The following is a 10,018-nucleotide window of genomic DNA, read 5'->3' as shown; positions in this document are numbered from 1 at the left end:
ACTTTATTATCAAAATTATATTCGCCTGAAACATAAACATATTTTTAAGTACATAAAGTGAGGACTTAATATCGTATTAGGTTGTATCTTATGATTAGGCCTTGCAACTTTTCAGTAATACTGTTTTAAAATTTCTGCCCTGTTATACAGTTCGCTCACAATAACCTAAAATGCTCTCCAATTTTATTTACATAAACTGCACCAGCAAACAAGGGGCCGTTCAAGTATTACGTAAGCAGATTTATTGCAATTATTTACCCCCCATCCCCCTTGTCAGCAAAAGTAAGCAAAGCTCTTACCCCCTCCCCCCATGCTTACGTAAACATTTGTCAATTAATGTATTGTTTTTTTAATTTTATAATGTTATAATTATAATTTGAAAAATAAGAAAATAGATTTAGGATAGAGATTATATTTTACTGAAACGGTATTCAACATAGAGTAAAGGACAAAAATATTATATCTTACTAACATAACAAACTTATTTTAAATTTTTGGTACATATATTAAATTCAAATTAACAGTCTTCAGTCCATGAAACCCGAATCCATGATTCTAAGTTTTCGATGACATTGGATTGCTTCGATTGCTGCTCAGTGTTGTGAGTCTGCTCGCTTTCATCCGATTTTGGAATGTCTACGTCATTCTCATCGAGCCATTCAACATCATGGTGCTCTAAATTTTGAATAATGCACATCAGTTCATTAGCACGACGAGCAGCGACTCTTACAGGTCTAACTTTCCTATCAGTGTGCGTGTTTACTTTCTTATGGATCTTTTCGATGTGACGATTTAGTGACTTGACGGAAGCATGATAAAGACCACACGTTTTGCATGTTCGACTTGATAGCCTCAATTGTACCGTCGGACAAAAATAATCGTATGGCATTTGCAGGAAATCTTTGAGTGAAGCACTTAAGCGTAGAGCTAAATTGACTGGAAGATTAAGAAATTGCCCTCCTTCATCTAAAACCAAGTCATCAACTGTTTGTTTTACTTTTACAGGTGGTGGAAGAAACCTGTTGTCTAGTAATCTAAATAGTCCACTTCTTGGACGACAGCATTCTGTATTTCTACATTTTACAATTTGGAGCAAGTATTGGCTTTCACGCACATGTTCTGAATACCATTTAATGTCTGGAAAATCAGGAAGATCTTGTTCACCTGCCCCAACATATTTTGCATTAACATTATAGCCATCAATTTCCATTGAACTCCATACTTCAGCTAATACTTTTCCTGCAAATTCGAAATTAGATCTTTCTAAATGTTCATCAATTGTAACGCCACGTTCATCCAAATGAGACCCAAAATGGTCATGAGGCAATATTAAACCAGCCAGTTCCCGACTAAGAGGAGCCATTCTGCGCTCTACTCTGTTATACGCACTTCTTCCGGGAGCATTGGTAGCTAAAAACAATGCATCGAGATCATGTCGCTTAAAGTGTTGTATAGCAAACCCTATGACTTTTTGATAACGCGGATTTTCATCTGGCCCTCCATCAACCGTCATGATTACCACTGGTTTTACTAGTCCATGGTCAGTTTTAGCTAATGGTCGAAACTCTTCAAGTTCGAGAAGCGTCTCGAAATCCTGAGCATGCTTTCCACTTCGAATAGCGATGTATGTTGGTCCAGAATATCCAACGGCTTGCGGTTGTCCTAGCATATTGGAAGTGATTTTGATACCAGCATAAACAGATGGTATTAATTTATGACGCTCAGCGATTACCCAATCGTGATCAGGCAATTTGATTCTATATTCCATGTGCATTAGAAGAGGTGCTTGCTTATTTGCCGCAGTTACGCCAATAGGGACTCGAGCTTTATCATCTTGAGATATGAAAAATACTTGATCTGGTCCTAGTATGGATGCTATGTTCTCTAAATAATGGATTGATGTTTCAGCGAACTTGCTATCTAAGTGGCTCTTGTGGTGATCAGTTTGAGCCCGAATGAGCTTAACAGGGACTGTCGATACATGTCTTCGTCCCTCTGCAGAATTAGATTTTCTGGGAATCAAACGAAGATATGTCCCACTGCGACTAATGTCAAATCCCATTTTACGTAATTCTTGTGTGAGTTCATCAAGAGTTTTTACGCTGCGAATTGATTCCGTTCGTCTTCTATCATCTGCTGCACTCCCAAATAAAGCTATATCCGCGATTGTTTTCAATAGTAAAGGTTGATTGCTTTCAAGATTAGGACGTCCCACTGAATCCCTCAGAGATAGTCTTTTTTTCATTTCTGGATTTTCATGACAAATATCTTCTAACTTTCTTTTCATACCATCCCTGTGTTTCTTCTGGGCAACTGCGTTTTGAACCTTCCTGTTTAAAGACTGTTTTGCTGTTTTTATTTCCTCGCGCAACTTAATGATCTGTTTATCAACTTCAGCACGGATTGACATAGTATCTCTGGCAGAATACAAAGCATTCAAATTTTTTTCGAGTAGAGCAATCTTATTTTTCATAGCTTCCTGAGAAGGTTTTGGTCTCTGTTTATCTGTATTTTTATTAATTTCGCATTGCTGTTGTGATTCATTACCGGTTTTTATTTTATCTTCTTCCTGTTTTTTAATATTTGAAGCTGGCTGTGTAATTTGTGTTTTTTCTGCAGGTTTACAGGTTGCCTAAAAATAAAAACTTTCTATGGGTTCTGCTAAAGATTCTCTTATTAAGCTACATAAATACAAAGTATGGCAATAAATATGGTAAATACAAAACCCTATGGCTTTAAATCTAATATCTTTAAACGAGCAAATCGTTCCGGTCACAAAATACAGGGTGTTATAGTCTATTCAAGTAGGTATTTAAAAGAATATAAACAATCTTGATATGTCTTTTTATTGAAATATGCAATTATAAAATCAGATATCTGTAAAGGTGCGTACAGACATCGCGAGGCTTGCGCCGCGAATGGTTCGTCTCGCATACATCAACCTGAGGCATGCTACGGCACATGTATACGTGCGAACCATTCGCGGCGCACGCCTCACGATGTTTGTACGCACCTTTATGTATTTACAGAAAAGCAATTTTTTAATATTGGTTGAGTTTTTAAATGAATCACAACAGATTTTACACAGTTTACAATTTTAAACCACATATTTCAATAAAAAGACATATAAAGATTGTTTACATTCTGTTAAATACCTATTTGAATAGAGTATAGTTTTCTGTAGGTATATAATATATATGTATAAAACTGACATCCTGTATTTTGTGACCAATTGACGGAATCAATTATAAGAAATAAATCTATATAATGAATATTACCTCTATACTTTAAGATAGGCCATAATATTTTCTAATTAGCAAAGAGAAACTTTTTGGCGATTTCTAATATTTCTAGTAGGTACCTAAAATGATTTCGTCACTCACCTTAGAAAAAAATGTAGTAAATTGGATTTATTCTTAGTCGCTGCTTGCAATTCTTCTTCGATTCTCTTAGATACAATAATATCTAGTTCCTTGTCGGATTTTGCTTGTAATTTATAATTTCGCCACACTTCGTTAACTAACTTTTGTACATTTTGTACTTTCGTACTTGTATGAGATTTTTTAAAACTTTCAAACAATTTTTGGTATAACTTGGATTTGTCTATTTGAAATGACATCTTATTTAAACATTAAACTTTGGATAATGGAATGAATGGTAACACAAATGTTAACTTGCTTTACTATGCTTACAATACGTCTACTCGCTATAGCAGCCAAACGAAACAATACACTGATAGAGGAAATTTAGACAAGTGAACAGCGCGCGGTAATTCCCTTACTCGGTTCTAAAGCGAGTAGGGGAATTACCGCGCACTGTTCACTAAATGTATGTATTACTTGCGGGAATCCCCGAAAATGCTTTTCGTTTTCAAGCAAAGACAATGTGTGGGTTGCCATTCGTGTAAAAAAGAAAATAACTACCGATGACGTAATCATCATCTAGACTCCCCTACCCCCATGTCATCCAAAATAAGCAAAGCAAAGACCCCCCCGCCCCCCCATAGTGCTTACGTAATAATTGAACGGCCCCCAAGTGGCAGAATGCATTCGATCAAGCTTTAAATAATGTGCCCAGAAAGTGAAAAATAGTCTTAGGTTAGCAGTAGTATACTATAATGTACACTTTTTTTATTAGATATCGTACATCACGATCACTGTATTTCATTGCTAGACAATCACTCGTACTATATCTTATATCATGAACTAAGCAATTGATTCATATTATTAAATATAAAACGTACCTACATAAATTGACACCTTTGTTCTATAGAGTACGTAGAAATTATAAAACACAACATCCCCTACCTACTTGCTTTCATCACATTCATCTGGTTGTGTGACCTATTCATTGCTATGGGTTTACCCTTTTCGTACCTGGTAGATGGTGCTAATGAGGCGTATGGACCTATATTTTACTAATAAGTTTGCTAATTTAATTTACTAAGTGCTGCGCAGGTATTCTAGTGGTACCATATTACGCACCACACTTCATTTTCTACTAGAGCGATAACTCAACCCTCAGCGCAAAAAATAGTTTTTTTAGGATAGGCTAATTCAAAAAATTATGTGGAATTTTGACATTAAATACCAGTATTCTTTGAAGAGTTCTGTTACCAAGCGTAAGGGTAGTGTTGTATCATAAAAGCTATCTATTTATTGCCAGTTATGGTATTCGTTTCTTGGTGACAAACAAGGATACAAAATTAAAAATCTCGTTTTATATAGATGTTACAATTTATTCATAATAGGTAACATTTATGTAAAATATGTAATTAATAAAAATTAAATTAACTGGTCAGACCCTTAAAACTATTATCACATAATTAGTTTTTATCACATTTATAAACACACTCTCCTGCAATCCAACTTGACTTGATTTTGATTTGTTCTGGGTCAAGCATGACAAAGTCTGCATCATACCCGAAATTAAGCTTTCCTTTTCTGTCATCGATGCCTAAAGCTCTAGCTGGGTGGAGGGATGCTGCCTCCAATGCATATTCCAGGGAGCAATCTGTAAAGTAACATATAAAAAAAGTTAAATGTTAAGACATAATTTAAGTTGGTCAATCTATTATCATCAACGAATTTATTTTTCAACTAGAATTATAAACAGGCAAAGGTATAGTATAGTGCCCTGTAGTTATTAATGGGCATTACACGCGTTGTACTGGATACCTATCGGGCTCAAATATTGACAAGGACTAATTTCATTAGTCATTATATGCATACTTACCCAAAGATCGTTTCAATGTGGCGACACATTCATCTAGGCCAGTGGTGCTGCCACAGAGTACTTTGGTACCTGTCACGTAAGCACGCCCACCCTCTACTGTGACGAGCTGAGGCCCAATGCGGTAGTTTCCGTCCGCGAGACCCTGAGCAGCTACCGCGTCACTAACTAGCACCAAGCCTGAGTAAGAAAACTGAATATGAGTGAGAGTGTAATGTGATACTAAAATAAAATGAATAATTCTGCTATTCATCATCATCGTCAACAATCGATAATATTGCTGAACGAAAGCCTCTTGTCAAACTCAATCCCTTATTCCTTTCCAATGGCTGCCTCCCATCAACTATGTCGTCGGTTCGTCTACCTAGTCAGGAGGCTGCCGACACTACGTTAACCAATCGCAAACTTCTCATAGCTTTAGTACCTAATTATTATTAACTTAAACTTGCCTTCAGGGTTTGTTCTGCTTGCAATTCGTAAAGCAGATGGATGAGTGTGGATCCCATCTGATATAATGCCATAGAAAACTTGTTGTTTCGTTGTAGAAGCCAACAAACCAACCAGCCCAGGATCACGGTGATGGAACTGAACCAAAAAGAGTAATTATTTTACCAACATAATGCAAATGTGTATGGTGCTATCATCCACAAGTTGGCAAATATGCTATTATTATAAAGGTTTTTTTGGTATAACAAAACTTCTATCAGTATGATGGTGGCATGAGAAGTTGAGCATGGGGTTTGAAAATTCGAGTCGGTCTCAAAAACATAGGATGCTTCACATAATTCATTAAAAATGTGTTACAAGTACTTCTGACTAGGCCTTCTGAAGATTTAAAAGGCTGTGAATCTATTTATGAAATAAACCTTTAAAAACTGTTAGCATATCTAAATAGGCAATGTTTGTGATAAAACATTTTATTAGTGACTGTGTTCTAATACTATTTATTGATGTAACATATTTAGCATACTTACAGGAAGCATAGCATTGAATAAGTGTGTGATCAGATTAGCACCACATTCAACAGCTTTTTCCCCCTCAGCTAAGCTGGCAGTGGAATGCCCCAGCGCTACTTTGATACCCATTTGTGTAAGGTCCTTGATTGCTTCATAAGCACCGGGCAACTCTGGAGCTAATGTTATTATGACAACATTATCTAATGATCCATAGACTTCTTCCACAGTCTTTAAACCCTGTAAATAAAAAAACAAAAATTTTAAATTATAAAGAACAGTGTAAGGAATGCTATTTGCATTGTGTCATTTGATGAATGCATGCATCTTTCACAAACAAATGCCAAATGGTTGCATCTTGCTTAGAAACAATGAAAACTGTCAACAAAGTGGCAACATTAAACCCACCTATTGTGTTGCCTATAGTGTTTATGTGGTGTACTTCTTACTTATCTATTGTAGTTACAATACATACATTAATAATAATTGTGGCTTTATTTCTAAAAGGACACAAGTATTTACTAAGAAATGTTGTCATATATATTTTTCTTTTCTCAATGAATAAATTGATAAAAGTTCATCAACACAGAAAAGGTTCAGTTGAACAATATTGTGTGTACCATTTATTTATTTACAACATGCAAAAAGTAGGCCAATGATAAATACTGGCAGATAATGTCTATATGTACTGAACAGTTTGCTACACTCACAAATGATAACAAATAAATAAATGTTGCATGATGTTTTTGCTGTTGATTTACTTTTATGTCTAAAGAAGATAATGATAGCATTCCTTTTACAAATAAAAAGGAAATATTGTGCCATTCCTACTACAAATAAGAAAAAATAATGGCTTAAAAGAACAGCAAGAAAGTTGTAAATACAAACCTCATTAGGTGTTTTGATGTACTCTTCCATATGAGCCCCCTTTTTAGCCATATTGATAAAGGGGCCTTCTAAATGCACTCCCAAAACAGTGGCTCCATGCTCACCACCATCAGACTTCTTTATCAAAGGCAGGATTTTACGGTACTTCTCCAAGTCTGATGTCACCATAGTAGGACAGAATGAGGTAACTCCATGACTCAAAAGTTCTTTTGAGACTTTCCTTACACCTTCTTTAACATTTTCTGAATCATAGGAAAAGTCAACACCCCAACCACCTGGAAATTATTTTTGGTAAGTATTGTTGCAGAATGGTATTAATGTTTAAACTAATAAGAATTAACACTAAACTAATAAGAAGACTAATAAGACTTAATGGAATGAGTAACATTAAAAATACAGAGTTTATGACTAAATCTTATTATAAATTAATATTAAAATGCTGAAATAACAATAAACCACGGTTATAAACAATTTCAATCATGACCTAATTGTTTGTGTCGTCATTATTAAATTGTTATTCTATTGGAGGACACTTTTTGTTTACATATTTTACTCACCGTTTATCTGAATGTCAATGAACCCTGGAGCAATAAGCAGTCCTTCGCAGTTTACAGTTACATCGGCCTGTAGTTGCTCTACATAAAATACCTGTTCAGGATTTTCGATTTTGCCGTCTCTTATCCATAAGTCTTCTTTAATTATTTTGCTATCACGTAAAATAAAACAGTTATGAAATCTCGTTAAGCCCGATTTAGGTTTCATTTTAGTAAGAAGGTTAAGAGAAATCGAAGAAATATAAAGTTTACGAAGGACTGCTACACTTAACACCCAACAACATTGAATGACAAACAATGACTGCCAATGTCAGAACTTTACGTTCAGGGTTCACGATAATACAATACGGTCGAAGTGGGAAGGAAAAATAAAACGCAAATGTCAACTGCCAATGTCATTGATGAGAATGACAATTGACGTTGAATTTCAATATGTTACACGAATTAAGACACTGAAACATTTGTTACACGATGTCAATGTTGTGAACTGAAACACTGTCACTGTATTTCCGATTGCCAGCTCGTTGCCATTTGGTTGCCATATATTATTATTGTACAAAATTATTAAGCTAATTAACGGAAAATTGGAAACGACTAGGATTTTTTTTTGCATAGGCTGGCAAACGATCCGACGAATCACCTGATGGTAAGCAATTTGGCGCATGGACGCCCACACCGTCAGAGCAGTTACAAGTGCATTGTCTGCTTTTGGGTGTCAGGATTTTGAGGATTGGGGAGATAAGGAAGGGAAGAAATGGGTTTTTGGTAACCTCACCCACGTGGTTAAAAATTACTGTTGTTTCACGCTGCTTATATTTGAAAAACCGGCGCGCAGCGTGTTTTACCTCAGGTCGAGTCGGACCATTTGTGTCTCCCACTTGTACAGACAAATAACAAATCGGCAGAAAGGCCAGATATCTTATTTGATATTACCTACATGTTAATTTCGAAAAGGAAGAACTAAAAATATTTTTTTCTGAACCTGTTCAAGATTGTAATTTTTTCAGACTACAGAAATCAATTTAACTCTTACATTGCGGCGAGGTAAGTAAATGTTCATTTACTTTTAAAGAAATATAATACAAAAAATAAATATTAAAATTCTTTACATAATCACGGGACCACAGGGTCCCGGACCTTTGGAAGGCGTACGAGGGGCCGAAGCCAACTCGCAGAGGCCCGTTGAACAATTTTGATCTAAATGTAATGGGACATCAGCCGGCGATTATCCCTGCATGCACTATGGAAGTACACCAAAGGACAATCCCCGGTTGATTCAGGACTATTGCGAGATATGGTAAAAGGAAATGATAGTGTAATGTTGGTAATGCACGATGTTCAGTTTAGTAGGTTGGCAACACTGGCGGGACTCTATGGACGTCTGTCAAAATATACGTTATAGAATGAATGGCTGGACTTTTATTGAAATAAAGATAAAACATCACAGTGGCGACGAGGATGGGATAAAATTGAACAATTTCGCGTGTAATTGTACCGTACGGTGTAGTGCATATTTCAAGCGGTCGCTAAGACGAAATTACGATGTCGGTCGGAAAAATCAAGGAATTCGATATCAAGTCCGGCACGTGGTCGGTGTATGTGGACCGGCTAGATATGTATTTTAAAGTCAACAAAATCGCGGAGGAGCTGAAACTGCCTACCCTTATAGCTGTGATGGGGGATGAGGCCTACGAATTATTATGTAACCTGGCAAGTCCCCACAAGCCAGCAGAACTGAAATACGAAAGAGCAATTGAGTTATTGCATCATCACTTGGAGCCAACGCCGTCGGTACTCGCTGAACGCTATCGCTTCAAACAACGCAGACAGGCGAGTGAGGAAAACGTAGCTGCATACGTAGCCGAGCTCAAAAAACTCGCACGTCATTGCAAATTCAAAGAAGGTTTGAACGAAAATCTGCGGGATCAGTTCGTCTGCGGGCTGCGGAGCGACATAATTAGGCAAAGACTATTCGCGGAAGCCGACACAATATCCTACACGGACGCCGTAAGACTCGCGATTTCGCTGGAAGCGGCGGAACGGGACGCGGCCGCGGTCGAGTCGAACGGGCGAGGCAACGGGGGCGATACAACCGGAGGCGAAGCGGTGCACGCGCTCGGCAGCCGGGACGGCGCGTTTCAGCGGGCCTCTCGGGGCGCGCGCTTGGTGCGGGGCGCGGCGAGAGCGGCGGGGACTCGGCACAGCGCGGCAAGTAGCGGACGGCTGCAAGCTGGCGGACGGCCGCAAGCTGGCGGGCGAGGCGGTGCAAACAGTGCCGGCTGGGGGTCGAGCTGCACGGGATGCGGAGCGACGGCGCAGTCGTACTCCGAGTGCCGTTTTCGAAATTATGTATGTGTGCAGCAACTGCCGGCAACCGGGACACCTGCGACG

General features: G+C 37.7%; 1 protein-coding gene across 1 annotated transcript; it reads right to left on the bottom strand.

Moving 5' to 3' along the window:
* Positions 1-4,717: 4,717 nt before the first annotated feature.
* LOC118263793 (N-acetylglucosamine-6-phosphate deacetylase) lies at positions 4,718-7,943 on the bottom strand. The gene is made up of 6 exons (XM_035575966.2): positions 7,631-7,943; positions 7,074-7,348; positions 6,207-6,425; positions 5,682-5,817; positions 5,236-5,412; positions 4,718-5,013 (listed from the first exon to the last, which is right to left on the bottom strand). Exons 1-6 carry the CDS (start codon positions 7,833-7,835, stop codon positions 4,826-4,828), a joined length of 1,200 nt encoding a protein of 399 aa, XP_035431859.2. The 5' UTR covers positions 7,836-7,943; the 3' UTR covers positions 4,718-4,825.
* Positions 7,944-10,018: the final 2,075 nt, after the last annotated feature.

Source organism: Spodoptera frugiperda, chromosome 27, assembly GCF_023101765.2.
Source record: "Spodoptera frugiperda isolate SF20-4 chromosome 27, AGI-APGP_CSIRO_Sfru_2.0, whole genome shotgun sequence".
Classification (NCBI taxonomy): Eukaryota; Metazoa; Arthropoda; class Insecta; order Lepidoptera; family Noctuidae; genus Spodoptera; species Spodoptera frugiperda.
Note: the sequence above shows the minus strand (reverse complement) of the source record. Positions and strands in the feature narration are given on the sequence as shown.